We start from the raw sequence: 23,900 nt of genomic DNA, 5'->3' as shown, positions 1-23,900 counted from the left end.
CACAGTATTTCCTTTAGAAATGGGTCAGTGGTCATGCGCTTTTTTTTTCAGAGTTTGATACGGCTTGCTAACCTGTCCTCTAGGAAGGTACTATCACTACTCCCCATGGATATTTGCTGTAGTAAGTGTATGCGTGCCAACACTGGGTTTATCATTTTGACAAATCTTTGCCAGCTTTCTAAGGCAAAACTATCGGAAAGAGGGATATTTAGTGTTTTGAGGATATGCCTTGGCAGATAGATGATAACGTGTAGTTCTTTGCTCTTTGTTTTCTGATGTCAGTCCCTCGAGTTGGCAGGTAGCCTGTGGAGGGAGGAGGAGCGAGGGTGGGAAAACCACTGGGGAGACCAGGAGGGCCTCAGGGCAGGAGCGCTGTTCCCTCACCGGTGTGAGCACCACGGCACTGCCGCCCTGGAGATGGGCTCCCCCTGCACCGTGCCCAGGAAACAGACTGACTGGGGACACTTCGGTGACTAGATAGTGAGCCTGGGAAAAGATGCCTGGAATAAAACAGGATCGAGCTCTCTCTCATGAAGAAGTTTTCATCTGGAATGTGACATATTGTGTCAAGCGATCCGAGAGTGTGCTGTGTTTACTTTATAATCTGTGTTTACATTGGCAGAGATAGGCAAACAAGATGAAAGGAAAGGCGACCTATAATCTTAGCACCCACAGATAACCTAGTAACATTGAGTCCACTTTTCATTTTGTTTTCTAGGGGGGTGCTTGTGCCCGTGCCCATTTGGTTTTCCACCCTGCTTGTTAACTTCACATAGCTTGACAACCTTTCCACGCCACTGCAACCTATAACCTCATAGCTACATGTATATATATTACCATCTCCTCTTGTCAGATATTTAGGTTGTCCCAATATTTCACTGTTCTTGCAGCCAGATCCTTGTGCATATGGACCAGGTTTGTTGCACTGAGCATCGTTTCTCTGGAGCCCATCATTATACATCCCATGGTGGTCAGTGGACGTGAGACCTGCACATTAGCACACACATTCATTATCAGAGCCAGGTGAAGACAGGGCACACAGCGGATCTGGCCAGAGCTGCTCTTTCTAGTCAGCGAGGTGTATAGTTTTGGTAAAAAGAGACAGAACTTCAGGGATGGGGATAACAACTGACCTTGACTATGAAAATCTTCCTTAGGGGTTCCATTTTTTTCCAGTTGGTAGTTCTCAGCCACAGAGACAGACAGTGGTTGTGCTTCCATTCTCACTAACCTGTGTTTCTAACTGTGATTTCAAGGTGATGGTTCTGGAGGAGGCAGGCGTGTGTGTGTGTGTGTGTGTGTGTGTGTGAGAGAGAGAGAGAGAGAGAGAGAGAGAGAGAGAGAGAGAGAGAGAGAACATGCGCGCGCCTGATTGGCTTAAGTTGCCTGAATGAAGACTTGTCATGACTGACGCTGACCTGGTGCCAGGAAGTTAGTATATTGAGAATGGGAAGGTTGGATCTCTACAGCTGTGCCATTGCCATGGACTGGCCCTGAGACACTCCTGGGGAAGCACCATCTGTCTGACTGATACAGGTCTCTAGCTTGGCTCTGCACGCTCTCCTTCAGCCCTCGAGTGGTGCTGGCTGGGCAGTGCTATGCTGTGCCCAAGGCCTTCTCCCTAACTAGATGAACCCTTGAGCTAAGAAGCAAAGTGCTCCTGAAAACAGCAACTGCCCAAGGTGGCAGTATATACCTAGGGGCCCCACAGGATAATTTCCAGCCCATATTTAATTGTAAACCCACCTCACAAGCATGACCCAGAAGATTCTTCTAATCCTGTGCCATCTCTCCCTGAAAAAGCCAAAGCCAAACTAACCCAGAGTCTTATTTTCTATACATAAAGTATATATATATATGTGTGTGTATACATATATATGTATATATATCTATATATCTCTATCTATCTATCTATCTATCTATCTATATTAAAGATTTTATTGGGGAATTGGGGAAGGGGAACAGTCAAGTTGTTGTCCTTCAATCTTAGTTGTGGAGGGCACAGCTAGCTCAGCTCCAAGTCCAGTTGCCATCTGGCTGCCCGTCGTCAGCTAGCACCTGCTCAGCTCAAGGTGTCGTGTTCAATCTTAGTTGTGGGTAGGTGTAGCTCACCATCCCTTGTGGGAGTTGAACTGGCAACCTTGTTATTAGGAGCATGTGCTCTGACCAGCTGAGCCATCCTGCCACCTGTTGGCAGCTCAGTGGCAGCTCAGCTGGGGCGCAACTCACTGGCCCATGTGGGAATCGAACCGGCGACCCTGTTGCTCAGAGCTTGCGCTCTTAACCAACTAGCCACTCGGCTGGCCCTATATATACATATTTTTAGCCATTGAGTTTGTGTATGCAATTACGCATCCTGCCTTTATAAAAATTCTTTGTGGCATCCATTCCATCCATGCACATTATAATAATATTCCTCATCCTGGGGGCTGCCTCCAAACAGGGTAGTCAGGAATTCTCAGGGGGTTGAAGACCTGGCACTTTAGATAGCTGCTGCTTGATGGTCAGCCCAGGTGAGTTTTAGGCTATCAGATTGGGGAGGGACAGTGAGGGGAGAACAGTGGCACCTGGTCTGGGATGGTTTGTGGCATTACAGAAGGCTGGCCTGTTTGGTGTTTCCTTTGATGGCATTGTGATGGGTGTGTGTGTGTGTGTGTGTGTGTTTAGGGAGCACACTTGTGCCAGGGGCTGGTTACTTCTTTTGTTCCCTCTGTTCCCTCTGGAAGATGCTGGGTGGCTTCTGGCCCTTGTTTTCCCCGCTGATTATAGTCGCTTCACCCAGGGTGCAGTCCTGTGTGCTTGGTCACCCAAAGGGCTGCCTGCGTGTTTTGCCTTGTAGAAACTCCAGGAGGAGGAGGAGGAGAGCAATACCAGCAGAGCACCCACTGCCATATCTGAGGAGCATCTCTGAGAGAAGAAGGCGGTTGCGACTCAGGGAACACAGAGACTACCCACCTCTTCAGTCAGCAGAGTCCTCACTGCCAGCACAAAGGTTTTCGCTAGAGCAGCTTTTGGAGGGAACCGGCTGGAACGTTTGTGGCTTTGAGAGCAGTGCCTGTGCCTCCTGGAACCAACTCAAGAGCCTGCATGGTCTCACTGGGGAAAGTCGCACCTTTCACCAGAGGCACATCCTGCCCCCTCCTCTTGGGATTCTGGGAGCTGGTGTTGGGAGAGGCTAGTGAGTAGGGGCGCCTGGCCTTCCCTCTTCACCTCCATCCCTCATGGAGAAAGCCTGCAAAATTATCACGGAAAGAAAGCTTATTCAGGATATTAACTTTTTCTAGTATCTTAAGACCCTTAGAAGCCCAATTCTCAGGAGTGGCAACTGCTCTGGATGAGGGTCATTCTTGGGTCATCAGACTCATGGCTATCGTTCTGTGGGCGGGAAAGCACCATCAAAACAAGCTCCATCAGAACAAACCTGTCAGCACTCTGAGCCTAGAGTCTTCTGGCCTAGTGCTGGAGTCTGTCTCCAAACCCTCTTTCCTATGAGCTGGTCAAACCAATGTCAATAAACTTGAGAAAACCTTTGCGGTCATGAAGGAGAAACCAATTTGGGAGAAGTTAATGGCCTAGGTGCGTGAGGGTGCTGGGGCTACCTGCCGAGTGTGTTTGTGAAGGCCTGTGTTTGGGAATTCTGGTAGCTTGATTTGGGAACAGGGAGGTTCTTTTCTGCAAAAGAAGTCATGCCCCAGGGGCTTCTGTGTGTGTCAGTCACCTCTGATGCCTTCCTATGGTCACGGCCTTGAGAGACTTAGTCACTGGCCTGGAAAGGGAAATACCAGCCAACTTCCTGTAACCTTTATTGAAAACTAACCTTCATTTACTTCGCCCTGAGAAATCCGAAGCTGCTTCTGACCGATAAGAAGAAAGGGGCGGAAGGAAAGTGGCCCTTAAAATGGGGATTGAGTGGTCTGCAAGAATTAAGTGTATCCCACCTCTGGTGGGGACAGTATTTGCACACCCACCCCCTTCTATCAATAATTTTTATCGGTTCTAAATTTAAACCAACCCAAACTGCCCTCCTCTGCTGCCTAACCTGCTGTCTGTCTCTACTCAGGGGCTTGGGTAGCATCTCCTGAAAATAAGACATTTTGGTAATTTCTCCTGTACATTGAACAGCTACAGTCATGACCACTGTGCCATTTTGCTGTGGCGCCTGCCCTGGACTCAGCATATTGGAGCAGCCTGCACTGGCAACAGTGCTGGGGTGCTTGGGCCAGTGCCCGAGGGGAGCCAGGGTGTGTGTGTGTGTGTGTGTGTGTGTGTGTGTGTGTGTGTGTGTGTGTACAGACACTGTACGTAATAAAAGAAGTTCAGACTTCAGGTGGCGGGGGGAAGTGCGGTAGGGGTGGAAGAGAAATGGAGAGAAAGTATGCCTTACTTTTTGATAAGGCGAAAGGTGTTTTCTCTTCAGACTCTTAAAATATATTAACAAAATGTTTACTGAATCCATTGCTTTATTTTAAAAATATGATTTGTATTTCCTATTTGTAAACCAGATGTTTTAGGGCAGTAAAAGATTGTCCACGTGGTCTGTCTTGTTATTTGATGGGGCAGAGATGGCCTTCCGTAGTCCCCACGAGATTACTGCACGTTTCTGAGGATTGTGACTAAGGCGTGGGAAAGGGCTGGAGGGGTGGCGGGTGGGGGCTAGAGGACCACAGAAGTGGTCCTGCGTTTACATAGATGTCACCGTTCTCGTGGGTTAGTTTTAAAAGACAAGATTGTAAAGGTTACTGTCGGCCTACGTGGGTGACTGCAACTCAGCATCCAACTCATGACCCTGACCGCTTCTCGTAGTGTGTACACATGAAGAAGGTTCGCTGAATGTGACCGCTGATGAGAGAGCCCACTGTTATTTCTGGCTCTGCTTCAAAGGGTGGCTGAAGTGTTTGTTCTACAGTCACCCCAGCCACGCACCAGCTTGCTCAGGCTGGAGTCCAGTTTCCGCATCTGCAGTTCTGTGTTACGATTTTCCTTCTGACCTGTCCAACTTACTGCCATCCTCTCCTTCCCAACCTAGTTCGCCTTCTGTATCACTTGGATATGCTGCTACCAGTTTTCTGTACATTTCTTGCCTAGAGAGTCACACTACCTGTGGCATTCTGGCTCATATCTGTTGGCAATTCTACTTTAAATCATCTGGGAACGGAGCCAAGTCTGGGCTGTTCAAGAAATCTAATATTCATAGTGTCTGCTAACTACTGTCCATCATCTCTTAGATCCTGTGGGATCTTGTCTTTATTTATCTGGAATCACCTTTCTGTGATGATCCAAATCATCTTATGCTTTCATTTGCTCCTTTCTTGGGTACCATGTGGATCTCCACTCAAACGTTATCTCTGTAAGATCATTGCTTTTCTTCCTGCTTCCTTACAATAGTTGGTAAGGGAGAGACAGTTCTTAGCATGGAGCTATTTTTCTAGATGTAGTATTGTGGGGACGTGAGTGGAAGTGCTGCAGCCACGTTTGGCACCATCAAGGAAGCCAGCCTGAGAATGAAGCCAACACAGGTGGGTGGAGCCACAAGAAATGGTGCTGAGAAATGGAGCTGAATCCTGATCCAACCATTCCTGAGGCCTGTAATCCTCGTAACTTTCTCATTTGGTGAGCCAATGTTCTCTTGATTGTTTAAGCTAGTTTAAGGTAGATTTTACTCCTTTCACCAAGACAGCCTTAACTGATAATTTTCAATGCATTTAAGTATCAACTTTAAGCTTCCAATCCTGCCCTACAAGTTCCCTGCCTCCCTTTATCTCTTCCTAACTTCACCATACTGTAGTGACACTGATCTTAGTAGTGAGCAAGACCGTCCCTTGCCTTCCAGACGCTGTGCAGTGCCTTAAATACCTGATGCATATCTTAAGACATGATACCTGGGCATTCAAGTCCCAACTAAAATCTTACCTCCTATTTCCAGATGATGAAAGTTATGCATTCCCCACCCTTTCTGGATGACAGTACTTGTTTTCTAAAATTCTTATCTCTTAAGGTGTTCACTTGTTGGCTTGTTTATTGCCTGTTTCCTTGACGACAATGTAAGGGTCACGGGAGCAGGGTCATTCATTTCTCTTTCCCAAGTGTCTGGTGTGCGGTAAGTGTTCAATAAATACCTGTTGAAAGAATAAATGGGCTCTCCAGTCCACACTCGGTGTGTGAGGGCTCAGCCAATGGGGAGCCCCGCGGGGTTGTTTGGAGGGCGACTGCTCTAGTGCGTTATCCTTGGGGTTCCTTTTCATTGTTATGCAGCTGTTTCTTCTATGCTGCCTGTTTTTTGTGTTTTTTTTTTTGCCTCTGCTTCCTCAAGAATCTGTTTCTTAGGAAGAAAACTAGAAAGGGTCCTGACGTTCAGTTATGAACTCAGAATCTTATAGGTGGGGAAGGAGAGGAGGAAGATTTGACTTCAAGGGAAATGGACAAGTGACACGAGGAGCCGGAGGCAGCCAGGTTTGCCTGGGTTTGGGGCTGTCCTACTCACTGTGGTGTGTTTGATCAGCAAAAAGCTGTGATTTCCCTGTGGTGGGGCTCAGAGGACGGCAGGAGTGCTCTTGACTTAAGGCAGATCAAAGTACAAGGACTGATCAGAGCAGAGGGTTTTTCTGTTTATTACAAAATTTGTTACTCAAATACAGCTGACTAGAAGGTCTAAAAACAGCCCAGACTCTTCCACCGCTGATCCCTGCAGATACAGGAGATAAGCCATGTTCCCGCACAGGGGAGCCCTTCTTAGAAGAACTTCCTGTCCCTCTTGGATGGTTCAGAGTCTTGGGTCCAGCAGCAGAGAGGAGCCCAGCATGGCTGGACAACCCCTTGAAACAGCCCTTGGTGGCAGCTGCTCTGGGTGAGGCAGCAGCTTTAAGTTTCTCAGTCCATGTGTTCCCACCACACAAGTCAAATCGGGGGATGGAAATAAAAGGAAAACAGCCAGAAGGCTGAAAAAGATCCTGGAAGAGGCTGCAGGTGAGGGACGGGCACACAGTGGGCTTCTGAGGTGCTGACAATTTCTTGATCTGGATGGAGGTACAGAGTGGCCACTTTACAATGATAATTTAAATTGTCCATACTTTTCTGTATGCATGTTATAACTTTAAAAAAATTTAAATGTAAAAAAAACAAAGCAAAACGTAAAAGGCAATATTAGTGGATAAGGGGGCGGATGATGGAGCAGAAAATAAGGAATTAAAGCACAGAGAGGATAAAGGAAGAAGACAGCAAAGATGGAAGACGAAGTCTCGGAGGTGGTCATGTTGGCCTCAGTTTCTCTTCTTCTGTCTGGATACGGGTTCTACTTCTAGGTACCGGAGCCCAACTAGCATCCCCAGAATTGAGAAACCTTAAAAACAGAGAAAAGATTAGAGGCTGACATAAGCACGACACTCTCTTGTATCCCTTGTATGTACGCGAGGGCTGGGACCGTTCCCGTGGGAGGTCTAGGGTGGTTTCATGCTTACTTGCTACCATCAGGGGTGCCAGGACACCAATCGTGGGAGCCGCGGTCCCATATACAAATAACTCGGAGAGGAAGTGTCCCAGGGCGAGGAGGAAGGTCCAGAGCGTGATGTGGTAGAGCCTACAGGGAGCAGACAGAGATGGGAACTGAAGTATTACTTATTCCGTGCAGACGAAAAGTTGTGGTCAGGCTTGATACACAGAGATAAAACCCAGGAAGTGACTATGGCTAAAGGAAAAGGAGACTCGGTCCTGAGAAAGACCTGGCTGCTTGATCACATCCATGTATTCTCTACTAGGGCAACATTGAAGGTTTCAACTGCTACACCGAGAGGAGAATGGTCCAGGCATCCAGAGTGGATCTCCACATCTTGGCAGGGTGGTGAAGCTAGCTATAGCAAAGCAGGGTCTGGATTACGGCAATCCCAGGTGGTGTAGATGATTTTGGATCAACCACATTTACAGATTCCCCTTACTCAAATTGGCTCGACTCTAGTCAGAACCCACCTGGCAGGTGTTTGGCCAGGGGCTGGTCAGTGCTCATGTGATAAATGCTACACAACGAAGGGCCCGAATGGAGAATGAGCATCAGGGACCTCTTGGGGGATTTTAGATGCTCTTGCAATGTGGGATGGTTAGTTTGTGTCAGCCCAGGAGAATGGTCAGATGGAGGACATGGTGACAACTTCATGGGAAGAGAACTTGTTCCCCAGCTTTGACGAGGTGGGGAAGAGAGGATGGCTGTTTGGATTGTTGATACCTTTTTGTTTTTAACTGTGAAAAATTTTAAATTATGAGATACTTCAAACATACAAAAAATTACAGATAATAAGATACTATAATTTACCCCTAAGCAACCAATACCCTGCTCCATCAAATCTGAACATTTTGACGGTTTTGCTTCAGATACTTTTTTCTAAGAAATAAAATATTACAGATATCAGTGAAAACATCGTGTGTATCCTTATCCCATTCTCCTGCCTCCACCCTTCCCCAGGAGGAACCGATATCTTAAATTTGATTTTTATCATTCCTGTGCATGTTTTTCTACATTTAACAAATATGTGTAAGTTGACTTTGAGTTTCCAGTTAGGGAGGGAATAGAATTAGAAGTACATGGACAAAAGTCCAGGCTAAAAAATGGTTGGAAACAGACGTCAGCATTTGCAGCTGTCCAGTATTTGGAGAAAGGTAAATGAATGGGTAATAGAGGTATAGATAAGTCTGAGTTGTTTTGGCTCATTCCAAAAAGCACAGCAAACAAAAGCTACACCCTTTATACCTACCAGCAATTCTTCCTCATGGTAAAGGTCTTTAAAAGACTATTCAATCCTTTCTCCCTCCCAGTCACCCTGAGAGGTAGAACAGATATACTAGTCTCCTTTTCTACACGAAGAGACGGAGATGCAGAGAAGGTATACAATGAGCTTGCTGCTACGAAGCTATTGTAGTTACCAATAGAATTGACACCAGAGCCGACTTTCTTGTTTTCCTTCTCAGGCCCCAGGCTGTTTCCATTAAACCACAGTTTCCAGAAATACGTGTCAATTTAGAATAAGTAAACCAGTTTCAAGTTCCAAAAAAAAAAAAAAAATTAAAAAAAACATTGGAGAGATGGCAGAGCTAATAATCCTGCTTCAAATCCCATTTGAGTCAGTCTTCTTCAGTTTAAATTAATTGGGTCTCGAATATGTAGATCTGCAAAACTAGGAATGAAAATCACTGCCCCCCAGGACTGCCAGGAGACTTAATTAGGGTCACATAGATGAAAACTCTTGGCACAATACGAGGGACTCAATAAATAGCATTACCTCCTCTCCTTCCCAGAGGCTGAGAATCTGAATAAGACAAAAATATTTTAGTGTGAAGTTGGCGTTTTGGTGACTTGATCCACTGACCTGAGCCAACTTTTCCCCTTGATTGTGGTTGTTGGGAACACGGCTCGAGTCCCCTCTAGTGGCCAGCGCCAGTTACAGCAGTCTCTAGACAAGGGGCTACGATTGTTTGCCATTATCACTCCACACTAGTCTATTAGAGTGGAATAGAGAAGCAGAACACAGAGGAGTCCTGGGTTCTCTTTCACCCGCCTCAGCATAACCATACAGCAGTTTACTGGTGGGTCCCTTTTTTCATGGACTGTGATTTCTGTTCATTCCTGTTTAAGGAGGAGTATAAGAACAAGGTATGTGTGGGTGGCTGCTCTAAAAAGAGCACACTACTCTACTTCTTTAGTAGAAGAAAGGCTGATTCTTTCATAAAGAAGAAGAAGCCTATGGTGCAGGCCACTGGATCACGGCACTGCCAATTTGCTTATGTCAGTTTCCAAAGAATTTTCAAACTTTAAAGACCTGTTAGGCTTATTACGTCTTTTAAACCTGGAAGGAATGGAAGCTATTAACCTTTTATTATCCACAGTCTAGGCTAATGCATCCAAATGAACAGGTCTCCACGGGGAGGACCACAGTGGGTAGGCTTAGCACCTGATTTCCAACAAAAGGATGCTAAGGGCCCTCCTTCCCTTACATACGTCTTGTTGTGGATGTCGATGGCACAGAGGCAGCGGATCACCGATGAGAGGAGCGTCCAGATCCCAAAGGTCCGAGCTTGGAGGCCATTCACTGCGTAACAGAAACAAGCAAGAGTGTTGAGAAGGAGAAGGTTAGGGTCCCCTCCACACTCTTTCTCCTTCACTGGTGGTTCACGGCGGGCAGGGAGCTGAGCCTGAACTACCTTTGGCTGGGCAGAGTGGAGACTCTGGTGCTGCAATGGGAACCAGAAGGAATGCAAGGAATTGCCAAGTGAGACCTGCTCAGCTCCTCTTCAGATGTCTACAGCTGGCTGGGGCAGTTCCAAGAGTGGAAACCCAAAGAGCCCAGTTGGGCAAATAACCTCTGGATGTAGCGGTTTATACCTCTGCTCTGGAAGTCACTCTGGTGTTGGTGACGCCCAGTGAGTCTAGATCAGGACAGGTTTGGGAGAAGCCTGGCAATGGGGAATGCCTGGGAGGTTTCAAGACTGATGGAGGAGAGAACTCAGAAATCCTGGGACCTATCTAGATGCCCACAGTTAGTCTGAAAGAGGCTTAAGTCCCTGCGTCTCCTCCTGAGTCCAGCTCTATATTGTTTGAACAAAGCCCAGACCAGGCTGGTTTCCTGCACACATGGTGGTGGAACAAAGCATTGTTTCTTTAGTGTTTGCTGAGGCCACCCTGCTCTTGGTGGCTTTGTTCTGACACTGCTGTATTCAAGATCTTGACCTGAAAAGATAGATCATATTCCACCATAAAGTGGTTCTCGAACCTAGGTGTTTATTAGATTAATTGAAAGTGTTTTATGAAATTACCAAGATTTGGGTACCAGCCCAATTAAATCATACTCTCTGGAAGTGGACCCTGGGCATAAGTATTTTCTAAAACAACCCCTCCCTCGGTGATTGCAATGTACAGCCATTGATGTAAGGCATCCAGTGGTCGGAATGCCAAAACTGAACGCAAAGATACTTTGTTTACTGGTCTATCGAGCAAGAGAAATTTCAAGGGACAAGTCTGAAAACTGAAATGTTTACTTGGGCTTTAAGGATTTTCCAGCCTTTGGAAAAACCAGACAGTGATACCAATTTCACAACCCTGAAGACCTTTGGATAGTAGTTAGGTGAGAAAAAATTCCATTCGCCAACCCAATATCTAGCAGTTAGCCCCAGTGGGCTACATTCTTTATAAACCAATTTGATAGCTTTTCTGATGAGAAGACTGAGGACATTTCTGTGGTTAGTGAGAGCGAAAGTGGAGTATTTCACCAGTTCTAACCAGATTAGGCATCAGGTGCAATTCTACCAGAGTACTGCTATGATCAGCAGGGTGCCATGACAGCCCCAGATCACAAGAGTCCAGGAGGCAATCTCTGCTTCTGGGCTGGGGACAGACACACAGACACACAAACACACATAGACACACACACACACACACACACACACACACTTCTTTTGCTCAGCTCTATGCCCTCAGCAAGTCACATGACCCCGGGCTTCCCTGTCTCAACTTAAATCCAAAGTGCTAGACCAGATAACCTCTAAAGTCTCGTGAATCTATACAGGATTCCTGGACCATCTGAGGGCAGCAGCTGAGGATGAAAAAGTGGAATTGTCCTGTCTTCAAGGTTCTTACTCCTATTGTATCTCAGCTTTTCAAAATGGGCCTTAGCCTACTTAGTTCATTTTATACCCACATGTTGCAGAAAAATGAGCTAGGGCAGAGTCTGAATCTGGGTTAGCTATAAATGTGACACAGAATTGTCAGCTGCTGTGAAATGGTGCTGCAGCTCAAGGTACCCCACATATCAATGCAAGGATGTGCAAGCTGAAATGTGAAAACACAGCAGAGAGGCTCAGGAAACTGGGAATGGCCACCATGGGCCTTCTGCAGTCATTTTGGGAGACCAACTTGGAAGGATTTGGGATGTCTTCTTGGGGACTATATCATGGTTTGGGAAGACCTTGGATTAGTAACTTTCCATCTGCAACATAGAATGTCACCATGTGTGCCACGACCTGACTTCTGAAGAGGGTTGAGACAACATGAAAAGTTTCTTTATGGCTTTCTAGTGGGGCATCACAGAGTCACCAAGTAACTCTATTTCCTCCTTTGCCCTTGTAATGCTTTTTTTACAGACTGCCTACGGCAGTGTAACATGAATGAAAAAGTATTCAGAGAAGCTTTGGGGGGAAACAAGGGCCAAGTGCTATCCACCAAGTCTAGTACTCTAGTGGCGTCCAAAGACTAGAGTAGACAGCATCAGAATCACCTGGAACGTTACTAAAAATAGATTCCTGGGCCCCACCCAGGGGGTGAAAGTTGCAGTAAATAGTTTTGGAGAAGGAAATGGGCACCCGCACTTTGTAAGTTTCCTAGGTTATTCTGATATACAGCCTAGTCTGGAACCACAGTTTAGGCCACACCCACGAGGGATGCAGTTATTTGCCTTCTTACCCAGGTCTGGCTTGCCGGTGTAGAGCTTTTCATAGAGAAAAGTGTGATCCCGGAAGCTCTGCAGCGTGTTCCCCATGGCTATGATGGACACCATAACCAGCCAGCTTCGCAACACATTCAGGAACCGGCTCATGGCTCCCCTCAAACCTGAAAGGGCTTCTTGCCTTGGAAACAAAGGCAAAGGACATGAGACAACAGATGGTCAGTCTAGTTGAACCATAACCTCTCTCACCTCTGGAGTTAGCCTATGTCCCACGCATGAGGGCTGTACTAAGATGATTTGGTCAATCGCTTCATAAATTCCTCTGCAATTCCCCTAGGCTCATCCACCCCCAGTTATCTTAACACACTACTGTTAACCTTCATAGCGTTGGCACACTGCTTTTGAATATTTGCCTTAAGCCAAAGTGTGCTGACCTTTATCCAGAGTGAAAAAGGCTAAATAATGCAGTGGGTAGAAATGACAAACCCAGCAGAAACACTGGAGAGAAGAAAGGCAGCAGAAGAAGAGGTGTACAAGTATTACTATAAAGTAATAAAGTGGATTTCTGTGTGAGGCTTACAGAAATTGGTCTCAATATGCAGTCATAGTAATAGTGGTGAATCAACACTATGTTTTGCAATAAGAGGCATAGTACTTATCTTTGCCTTGAGAAATGTCTCCAAAATATTACCCTCCATCAGAGCTCTTTTCATCTTACATCTTTACTTCTAGCCTGGTTTTTCATGTCATTCCTTTGTAATGCAAGTGGCTGAAAGGTGATTAGAAATCTACGAACAGATACTTGGCTATTGATTACAGATCCTTCCAAGTGGATAGAAGCCTTACACATTTGAGTGGAATCTATGGTGTGAGGGCAATATTTACATAAACAGATTTTCTCTGCTCTGGTTCTCAGGTCTGCCATGCTCCATAAACTATAAGAACAATCTAAAAGTTAAAAATAAACTGCTGTGGCTTGAGAACTAGTAAGACATTATATGGGGCAGGAAACAGCAGTGTTGGCATTGGGTTGCAAGAGAAATTGCAATAGGTAACAGTTATTGGGCACTTGTATGTGCCGGGCACTGTGAAAAGCACCGCCTAACGTATTGTAGACACTATTAAGATTTCCAATTTCCTGATGAAAGTTGGCACAGTGAAGTTAGGTGATTTGCTTGAGGATACACAGCTAATATATGGCGGAGCTGAACTATGAAGCATAGTGTTGGACTCTACATTGCCTCAATGTTTGAGAATATTTTGATGAAGTTTCCATTTTTGAGGAAGACAACCATACCATATCCTCTTTGGTCTTCAAGTTGTATAGAAAATACAATTAGGTTATGTGCTTTTGTTTAAAAATAAAAGCTTAGATCAACCCTTGCTGGGCATTGATTTCAATTAGCTTGACTTAAATAACACCCATGTAGATAAAGAATCTAACAATGGAATTACTTCTCCCCATCTTCATTATGTTTTTGTTGTTGTTGTTGGTTTTTTTCCCCCCACGGTTTATCTGCTGTCAGGTTAACTTCTTGGGCTTGACGTGGTGACAAACTATCAGGCTCCCTTTGTCACTCTGGCATTAAAAATTTCAGTATGGTCCTACACTACCCAGATGAAACATATTAAAGTCAGCCACGGCTCAAGACAGTGTGAAGCACCAAAAAAACCCAAAAAAGAACTCAAGAGGTGGAAGGGTGAAAGGATGGTTTTTTCGGGGAAAGGTGGATCACAACAGTGGACTTGGTCAAAGTCCAGAGAGAATACTGGACATCACAAGCAGTTACAGCCTGGGCCAGGAGCCCACCCCCCATCCTCCCTCGGTAGGAGACTCGGGTTCTCTCTTCGCAGGGTCAGAAAAGCTGCGTGGCTGGCCCCTCTTTTTGACAGAACTTATGCCTTCCATTTCACAGAAGCTCTTAGAAATCACAACAGATAGCTGAAGAGGGCAGAACCTATGTATTTTCCTGAATTGCTCTACCAACACTCCAACCCCATTTCCCTAAAGCTTGAGGGCCTTCTAGAGTATCCAACATCTAGTCTCAAATTTTGCCCTGTCCCAGCCCAGCAAAGGTGTGGTGGTAAAACCTGAGTCAGGAGAGAGGCGTTCCTATCCTGCACCTACCGGTTAGTAGCTGTGTGACCCAAGGCAAATCATTTAAACTTTACAGCCTAGGTTTCCTCACCTGAAAATTGGAGATTTAAAAAGAAAAATACCTATTTGGGTTATTATAAGAATCACGCAAGAAAGTGAAGGTTCCTTGCACCGTGCTAGGCTCATAGTGTTCGCTCATTCTTTCATCCATTCATTCGTTCCACGACTCTACCAAGCCCTCCTCTTCTTAGCTCCTCCTTCTCATGGTCTCTCGAACCCTTTTCCCCCCAAAAGGTTTCCTCTCTGGATCCTCTCAATCAGAAGCCACACAGACACCGACATCCCTCCTCTTCCCGTATTCTCCTTACCTGGCGACAAGGACCCCAGCCAAGCAGCACCTGCAGCAAAGATACTACCCCAAGAAAGCTCCAGCTGGGAGTGCACCTGAGACATTTGTCCCCGCCCCCGCCCTCACCTGGCTCCAGGATTGGGCCGTTTCCGTCAGTCCTCGCTCTGATTGGCTGCTCTGGTTCCGCTCAAGCAGGAGATGGGGCGTGAACCCCTTTACTGCCAATCAGCGGTGGCCGCTACCCAAATCTCAGCTCCGGTACGCTGTTCAGGCAGTGAACCCGCCTGGTGAGCGTGGCGGAAGAACTCCGGGCTCGGAGTCAATCCCTTAGAGGCAGAGAGAGAAATAGGCAAGATTTTTCTGAGAGCGGGCCCTAAGCCCGCGCTGCTTGGAGGTGACGACATTCGTCCGCGCCTGAAGTCGAGCGTTTTTAGCGCCAGGTGGCGGGCGCCTGCGCAGTGGCTCCGAGCGGGCGGTTGCTTGTTGGTTGTTGTAGTAACGGGGGAAGCACCCGTCCGCGGCCGCGGCGTGAGCTCGGCTGGGGAAGGAGGAGGGAGGTAGGCGCTGAACGCGGTCCCCGCCTGCCCGCCCCGAGCCATGGGAAGATGAGACAGGTAAACGCCTGCGCCGGCGCGCTCCCCTACCCGAGGGAGGTGCGCTCCCGGGTCTGGGCGGGCGCCGCCCGCTGTACTTCCCTCCAGAGTCCGGGAGGAGCTGTTGGCTTCCGGGCGCGCCGGGCTGAATCTCTGCGGCTGAGTCGCCCGCGTCCTTCCCGTGGGGAGCATCTGCGGACCTACCCGGGATTGGGGTGAGCCAGGGGTGGGGGCTGAGGGGCTGATCCCTTTAGGGCGAGGATACTCCTTGGCCAAGTGTCCTTAATCTTCTTCCGAACGCCCTCTCTCCCTGCTTTACAGGCAGCCTAGGACAGGTTGGCATCCCCTCTTGGTTGGAGGTTTTGTCTTAATTGCAAGGACATGCCAACATTTGGGAAAGATCGAGAAATCCCATTGGGAATCCTTGGAAGAACGCCTTTGGAGGTTATTAGATATTGCCCATTCTGCTGAAGATCTGTAGGGATCATTATCAGGATTGGCATTTTTTGGTCCTGTTTGTAATTTTATCGTTTATATGAATGCATAGAAAAATGAAGTTTGGAAAGACTGACATCCAATGGTTATCTCAGAATTATGGGATTATGGTCATTTAAATATTTTCATTTTGTTTATCTGTAATTTCTATTCCTCTTTCAAACATAACGGACATATACTTTTTCTCTGGAAAAAATTTAAGTTAGATATTGGAAATATCCTAATTTTAATGTCTATTTGAGATTCAGGTCATAGTTTGTGATTTTTAGCCAGGGAGAGTAATTTTTGTGAGTGTTTGAAAGGACTTTTCCCCCCAGCTATTTATGACCTTGATTCAGGAGAATATCTATATATCTATATATCTATATATCTTTTGATTCAGTGGTTGAATTTGTTTTAGTGGAAACATGAGGGCATTTAACTTGTGTGCTTGTCATGGAAGCTAAAGAAATATTTGCAAGGGTCTTAAATCTTGAGTTTTTACTTTAATCCAGGTTAGGTTTTTCTAGCAGGAAATCTGTTTTAGGCAATCATCCACCTACCTTAAAGTAGGTGGATTCCTAAAAGTTAAGTAAGTTTATTCCTTTGGTGCATGTTAGATATATAAAAGAAAAATGAGAAAGCCAAGCTTAACAGTCTTTAAATATTAATACATAGAGGACAGACAGTATGTTTGGGAAAAAAACTGGATCTTTGGGGCATTTGTGAGGCACTGTGATAGAAGGTAAGCTTCTACAGGTTGGGCACCATTTAGGTAAATATTCATTTTAATTTTTTGGAAGATCAGCAATAATCAACAAATAGACTTCATATTGTGTATGTGTCACATCATTTGGCTTTCTTACAGGAATCTGTGCCACCCAAATTGTTTGATCCAGTGAATCCGCAAGGAAAGGTCTCTGAGGCTCCCCCATCTGCTGACTGCATGACAAACCCTAAAGGAAATGCCAGTCGTGATGGCCCGGGACCTGGAGGAAATAGCATCATCCTCAGAGGATGAGGAGGTGGTAAGCCAAGAGTAAGTAATAGCAAGTCTGCTTTTGAACCTTTGTTTCTAGGATGGAAAAGTTTTCTTTACTGATATACTCTTTTATGCAATATCCTTCCTTTGGAATTGTCTGACTCTGATTTTAGCCTCTATCCATGATCTAATTCAGGATCTTATGATTTGGTCCCCATCAGCTATCTGAAGTGAGATAAGGCTCTGGACTCATGAATGAACATAGGCTCTAGATGTTGCAGGTAGAAGCTCTTAGTAAGCTTGTGAACAAAGCTCCTAATAGGAGATTTTGAAATTTTTATATATTGAAGAAAAGTAGGTCTCCAAACTCGGTGACATTGGTTATGTTACTTTCTCAAAGACTTTACAATGAAAGAATGATGATAATATAGAGAGGTCAGGTGACTTACCAGAGTAACTTTGGCAGGACATTAGAGTTCTATAGCCTGTGCTGTGTCTATGGAACCACAATTGTTTCCTGCATTTTTTAGATTAGAGTCAAGTTTCTTGATTGCTGGATTCTCATAATGAAAATATAAATGCTAGTGATACGTGCAAGCTGCTATTACCGATGATGGTAGGGCTTTAACTACTGTATTTCCTTTAATCTGAAGATGTTGTTTGTTTCGCTTTAAGCTCAGCCTCAAATACGCGTATATCAAAGTACTTCCTCAGGGATGCATAGAGTAAGTGATGGATTGAGATTCATACCTAGTTATATTGAATTTTGAAGCACTTTGCAACTTTGCCTTCTTTAAGATTATTAACACAGAGAACAAAGAGAAAGACTGGCTTAAAGTTAAGATTTGTTTTTAAGATTTTCTGCAAGCCTCCTTGGATATATGTGTGCTGTGTAACCTGAAAAATGGGGATAATAGCTCCTGGGCTGTTTTGTGGGGGTATGATTAGGATCAAATAGAATAATGTATATGAACTTACTGTGTGAATTATAAAGTGCCATACAAATATAAGGCATTCTTCTTACTGGCTTTAATATTGAATTTAAAGTGGACTTCTTATTATAAAATAGAAGGTTACATTATTTAATACAACTTGAAAAAATTATTGAGGCGTTAATAAAGCTTTGGGGAAAGGTTTCTCATCACTTTTAGGTTATAGAAAATAATAGAGATTTAATGTTATATTTGGGTCAGTCTCATGCAGGATAATTAAGTGGATAATTCCCTCTGGCCACTTTGCCTACTTGTGACTTTTTGCTTTCTTTGTGCTGCCTCTTACCCATTTCACAAAAATTTTAACTTCTGTTCCAAGCATTGGTTTTTCCAATTTCAAGGTCATTCTTTTACTCTATAAATATCTCTCTTAGCAGTTGGGCCCGATAAGCATTAGGTTGAACTGTATGAAATTGCCATTTTGGTAGGTGAAAACAGTCAAATACTGCCAATTTTAGTTGGTTCAACCTACTATTATAGTAGGTACTCAATAAATACTAGCTGACTGAGTGACTAACTGAATGAATGAATGAATGAATAGAAACTGTATGCTTTAGATCACATTAGATCAGGCATTCTTAACCTTTTTAAGGCTATGGCTCCCTTGTTAGAATAATATTTTTAAGTGTTTAAAATAAAATACGTATCATTATACAGAATGCCAATTACACTGAAATGCAGTTATCAAAATAAAAAGACATGTTACAGTTACATGTGCTTTCTTATTAATACATTAAATAACAAGATCATTCATATGAAACATGGGGAAGTTAAATTTTATTTTCTAAAGACAGCAGCATGAAGACTTTTTGCTTACTTTGCAATAGATCAGCACACTGTGGGGTGGTCTTTGATGAACACTTATAAGTGGGGAATACTAGGAAACATCAGAGATATCTGGACCACCAATGTGAGCTGTTTCCATTTGGCAGCTGAATGATTGCTTGGGGGAGAGATGCCAAATCATTGTCTAGACTCATCACACCGGATGAGGAAGACTGTGATCACAGGTGATCTAGTGACACGTTTAATAACTAACATAACTTAGAAGTAGTGATAGATGTATATGCTATTTTAAGACACTGGCATCAACTGTAAAATGGTGTAAAAAATCTGTAATTTGAGATAGAGTCAACGGCACAGATAATGCTAATACTGCTGTGCTTTGCTGCCTATATTTGTAATTGAGAAATGTTAAATTTCTAGCAATTAGTGAAAATTTAGGGCTAGAAACTGTCCAGGCAGTACTTGCTTTACATGGCATTATTTCAAATAGTAAATGCAAAAGGGGCTCTTTTTCTGTGTTTTGCTTGGGGATCCCAAATACAAATTTATATATAGATGCGGAAACTTTCATAAAAAGATTTGATATAAGGTTTCTTTTGTCACTTGAAAAAATAGTAACTTTAATGTCTATCATAAAAGCTGGCTTTATATCAGCTGAACAGATCATCAGCATTTACATGGAAAAAATAAAAGACCATCAACAAATGATGATACACTGAGTGCTATAGGAGTACAGAGAAAGAAGGGATCACTGTGAGTTGGAGGAACTGGGAACTTCATGGCGCTAGTGAGATGAGCTGGGCCTTGGAGGGTGGGATTCAATGAACAGAGAGACGTGGGGAGGGCATTCCCAGCAGGGGCACTGGTCTGAATAAGGCATGGCAGCTTTGAGTTATGTAGGCTGGATCCCAGGAGTGAACAGTAATATATTCCTCATGAAATTGCTTCTCAAAAACGAAAATGTTCTTAGGTTTTCAATAGAGTAAACCATAAATTGGGTCTACTTTGGTAATTAATAAAAAAAAATACTTTTTTCTTTCATGCCTCTAAAGCATCTTTTCTTACTATATACCAGTTTCTGGTGTGAATGAAAATTTAAGGTCCCAATTTTCAGTTTCCTAATAATTCTGAATCTTTCCCCTGTAGCACCACCTGGTGGGAACATGATTTGAATAACAATTTAGCATCTTCCTTAAGTGTGTTTCAGTTGACCTTACTGAATTAATAATTTGTGTAATATCTCTTCTCTTTTCATAGGTTTTAAGTGAGACGCTCTCTCTGTCAGGGATCTGGCTTTCCACACACAGGATAGTTAGGGCCTTGGCTCTTCCCAGCTGTGCATCTGTTGATTGTGTTCCTGAGTCTTGTGAGGCATTTTTAAGTTATCTCTAAGTTAAGTGCCAAGGCACAGTGGTGCCAGTTTGTAGCTAGTGCTTGATTGACAAGGAACTTTGGGTAGTTTCCAGTTTCTGTCCAAGGCTTTGTAGTTTAGGCTGCCTGTTTTTTCCCCTCTATTCTCTGACTTAGAAATACAGTGGAAAAAATTAAAGTTGGAAAAGATCACAGGAGTTATCTGGCCCCATGCCCACGTTTTACAGGTGTTTAAGATTAAAAAGCAAGACATACACACACACAGGAGTTATCTGACCCCATGCCCACGTTTTACAGGTGTNGTGTTTAAGATTAAAAAGCAAGACATACACACACACAGGAGTTATCTGACCCCATGCCCACGTTTTACAGGTGTTTAAGATTAAAAAGCAAGACACACACACACACACACACACACACACACACACACACACACACACACTCCCTCCCCCCCCCTTCTTGCTAAAAAATGCTCTCTATAAACACCATTTCTCACAAGTGGGCACTATCACCCTGGTCAGAGAGTCAGAACCATAAGCATCCACATTCCATTTCTAGACAACAGGAAATGAACTAGGTATGGTGTTCTTTGCTTTCTTCACTAAAGGCTTTTGGCAGCTCAGCCCAAGTCTAAGGGCTGCTTTACTTCTAAGATTGGTAGCCTGGCAGCCTGTTCATTCAAAGTGTGGATCTTTTTAAACTTGGGTTGGGAGGGTCAGACTTGGCCTTGAGATTTGTGGTATGGCCTTTGCTAAGGGGTGTGGTCATGTGAGTTTTCCAGAGCAGCCTGAATCTTGCTTGGCTCAATGAATCTTATTCCATTTAAGAAACGGATGAGTTTAAGTTCCCAAAGAGTTGAGTTTAAGGTGTTCCGTATACAGAACAGCACTGAAATGTGATTAGGGTGATGGAAAGGTGGAAAGAGCACAGACACTTGAGTTCAATACCGTCCCCTTAATCAGCCAGCTGTATGAGCTTGGGCAAATCACTTAACCTTTCTGAGACACTCTTTCTTCAGTTTATAGTGTGGGCAAGAGGATTAAGTGAGATAACATGTGAAAGCTCTTCATTTAATTCCTGGCACAGAGGAGGGACTCGGATCATTTCCTTCCCTTTCTATCTCCCTTCATTAAGGAGGTTGCAGTTCCCTGATCTGTGAGTAAATATGCATTGGACTGAGATTGATTAAACATAGATTTCCTGGGAAAGAGAATAAAGTCAGAGGTCTTTTCTGGAGGAAAATACCTGTTGTTCTATTTAGTATAGTCTTTCTTTAAAATATGTGGTTTTCATAGGGGTACTAGTATTAATTTAGGGTTCCTAGCTCAGAATCTTAGGAGGGGTAATTAATTGGAAAGAGCTTAGGATGGGTAATTAATTGGAAAGGGGGGACTACAGGCTGTAAAGGGAGTCCATAAATTATTGTGAATATGTTAATTAGGATTCTTTATGTGTGCTGGGGACTAAAACATAATTGTCTTAACAATAAAGAGAATTTATTCACTTGTGTTTAGAAAAGACTTGATTCTGCAACTCCAGTTGTGCCACTCAAGATCTCATTTATCTCTACCAGTCACTGTCAAGGTCACAAAATGACAGTAGCACTTCCAAACCTCTCTCTTACACCATCAAGGGGAAGAGAGGCCATCTCTTCTGTAGCTGCTAGAGAAGAGAAAGAAAACATCGCTTTCTCAGAGGTTCTCACAACATGTCACCTGACCCTCACTGGCTCCAATTAAATTGGCTTATGTGCCCATCCCTGAAGCAGCCACCGTCACTGGGGGATGGGATGCCGGATGGGCTGAAACCAATCAAGGCCCATCCCTGAAGCAGGGGTGGAATTAATCTTAAACCACATGGCTGAGAAGGGGATCATGAATGGTTTCCCATAGGACATTCAGGGTTCTTGTTTCAGGAGGAGGAAAGTTGCTAAGCGTTCAACCATAGTGATTTGCCTCAGCAGTTAGTGCAGATTCTGAGCTGTAAATAAAGCCTTTTGTTACGGTTGTAGGGATCATCCGTGCATCATGTGGACTGGAGGCTGCCGGAGAATTCCAGTTCTGGTGTTCCATGCTGAGGCAATTCTGACCAAGGACAGCAATATTCGAATAATCGGAGGTGAGTACGACTTACCCACGGAAGGCCGGGTTGGGGGATAGCCCTGACAACCTTGTGTTGCAGAAAATTGATGTCACCTATAGATAGGGAAATGGCCTTGGTCATGAGAAGAATCTATTGGTTTTATACTTGAAAGGATTATTTATGATTTCTTGGATTGTTTTCTGCATATTAAATTGTTTTTCCTTTTTGAATTTTTTCAGAATTATGTGTACATATGTTGTTATTTTTTTTATTGTGGTAACATATACAAAACAAAACTTACCACTGTAATCATTTTAGAGTGTACGGTTCAGTGGCATTATTACCTTCACAATGTTGTGCAGCCATCACCACTGTCTAGTTCCAGAACACTTTCATCATCTCGGGTAAACCCTGTACCCAACCCCTGGCTACCCCAATCTACTTTCTGTCTCTGTGGATTTGCCTACTCTGGATATTTCATATAAATGGACTCATACAATATGTGGCTTTTTGTGTTTGGCTTCTTTCACTTAGCATAATGTTTTAAGGGTCACCCATGTTGTAGCATGTATCAGTACTTCATTCCTTTTTTTAAAAATAATTTATCAAGTTGGTTTTTTTTAAAGATTTTATTGGGGAATTGGGGGAGGGGAACAGTGTTGGGGAATTGGGGAAAAGGACCAGCCAAGTTGTTGTTCTTCAGTCTTCGTTGTGGAGGGCGCCAGTCGCCATCTGGCTTCCCGTCGGCCGCTCATGGCCTCTAAGCCCAAGGTGCTGTGTTCAGTCTTAGTTGCGGGTGGGCGTAGCCACCATCCCATGCGGGAGCCTTATTGTTAAGAGCACACGTCCTATCCACTGAGCCATCCGGGCGGCAGCTCAGCTCAAGGTGCCAAGTTCAGTCTTAGTTGCAGGTGGGCATAGCCCACCTTCAAACAGGCAATCTTGTTGTTACACCAGCTGAGCCATCCTGCCACCTGTTGGCAGCTCAGCAACAGCTCATTCCATGTGGGAATCGAACTGGAGGCCCTGTTGCTCAGAGCTTGCGCTCTTAAGCCAACTCTTAACCAACTGAGCCACTCAGCCGGCCCCAGTACTTCATTCCTTTTTATGACTGAATAGTATTCCATTGTATAGGTATACCACATTCTATTTATCCATTCATCAGTTGATAAATGGTTGTTTCTACCTTTTGGCTTTTGTAAATAGTGCTGCTATGAACATTCATGTACAAGTTTTTGTTTGAACACCTGTTTTCAATTCTCTTGGATATATACCTAAGAATGGAATTGCTGGGTCCTATGGTAATTCTGTGTTTAACTTATAAAGGCACTGCCAAAGGGTTTTCCACAGTGACTGGGCCATTTTATATTGCTACCAACAGTTTATGAGCATTCTAATTTCTCCACATCCTCACTAACGCTTGTTATTTTCAATTTTTTAGATTATAGCTATACTAGTGGGTACGAAGTGGTATCTTATTGTGGTTTTGATTTGCATTTTTTTAATGACTAATGACATTGAGCATCTTTTTGTGTACTTGTTGGCCATTTGTGTATCTTCCTTGAAGAAATGCTGTGTATCTTCCTTGGAGTAATGCCTATTTAAGACCTTTTCCTATTTTTTAATTGAGTTGCTTGTATTTTTGTTGTTGAGTTATAAGAGCTCTTTATATATTCTGGATACTAGATCCTTATCAGATATATGATTTACAAATATTTTTTCCAGTTCTGTGGTTTGTCTTTTTACTCTCTTGT

The 23,900-nt window shown here is 44.1% G+C and overlaps 3 protein-coding genes across 14 annotated transcripts in view; 2 read left to right on the top strand and 1 right to left on the bottom strand.

Moving 5' to 3' along the window:
- The window catches only part of FLVCR2 (FLVCR choline and putative heme transporter 2), a 60,762-nt gene extending 54,257 nt beyond the window's left edge, over positions 1–6,505 (top strand). Inside the window, exon 10 of the mRNA XM_019640362.1 lies at positions 2,840–6,505. Coding sequence (XP_019495907.1) covers positions 2,840–2,911 — 72 coding nt within the window. The 3' untranslated portion in view covers positions 2,912–6,505. The remainder of the gene's footprint in view (positions 1–2,839) is intronic.
- An 87-nt stretch (positions 6,506–6,592) lies between these two features.
- ERG28 (ergosterol biosynthesis 28 homolog) lies at positions 6,593–14,979 on the bottom strand. Its single transcript, XM_019640363.1, has 5 exons — positions 14,886–14,979; positions 12,437–12,600; positions 9,980–10,070; positions 7,455–7,573; positions 6,593–7,336 (listed from the first exon to the last, which is right to left on the bottom strand). The coding sequence occupies exons 2-5, from the start codon at positions 12,567–12,569 to the stop codon at positions 7,257–7,259; spliced, it is 423 nt and encodes a 140-aa protein (XP_019495908.1). The 5' UTR covers positions 12,570–12,600; positions 14,886–14,979; the 3' UTR covers positions 6,593–7,256.
- Positions 14,980–15,011: 32 nt separating this feature from the next.
- The window catches only part of TTLL5 (tubulin tyrosine ligase like 5), a 254,786-nt gene continuing 245,897 nt past the window's right edge, over positions 15,012–23,900 (top strand). For 11 of the 12 annotated variants that reach the window (XR_002123777.1, XM_019640361.1, XM_019640358.1 and 8 more), the window contains exons 1-3: positions 15,012–15,480; positions 16,802–16,972; positions 22,076–22,182. Coding sequence is in view for 11 of the 12 variants with exons in the window: in XM_019640361.1 (XP_019495906.1) it covers positions 16,899–16,972; positions 22,076–22,182 (181 nt within the window). In the remaining variant the exon portion in view is untranslated. The other variant, XM_019640350.1, reaches the window with a different exon arrangement.

The sequence above is a fragment of the Hipposideros armiger genome, unplaced genomic scaffold (genome assembly GCF_001890085.2).
Source record: "Hipposideros armiger isolate ML-2016 unplaced genomic scaffold, ASM189008v1 scaffold_49, whole genome shotgun sequence".
Classification (NCBI taxonomy): domain Eukaryota; kingdom Metazoa; phylum Chordata; class Mammalia; order Chiroptera; family Hipposideridae; genus Hipposideros; species Hipposideros armiger.
Note: the sequence above shows the minus strand (reverse complement) of the source record. Positions and strands in the feature narration are given on the sequence as shown.

What these genes read in the sequence shown, in the direction of transcription:
- ERG28 (XM_019640363.1), bottom strand. Translation starts at nt 12,569, where the DNA reads ATGAGCCGGTTCCTGAATGTGTTGCGAAGCTGGCTGGTTATGGTGTCC. An exon ending in CACCGGCAAGCCAGACCTGG is followed by an intron (nt 10,071 to 12,436) that starts GTAAGAAGGCAA and finishes TCTGTTACGCAG; the next exon opens with TGAATGGCCTCCAAGCTCGG. An exon ending in GGCACCCCTGATGGTAGCAA is followed by an intron (nt 7,337 to 7,454) that starts GTAAGCATGAAA and finishes TCTGTTTTTAAG; the next exon opens with GTTTCTCAATTCTGGGGATG.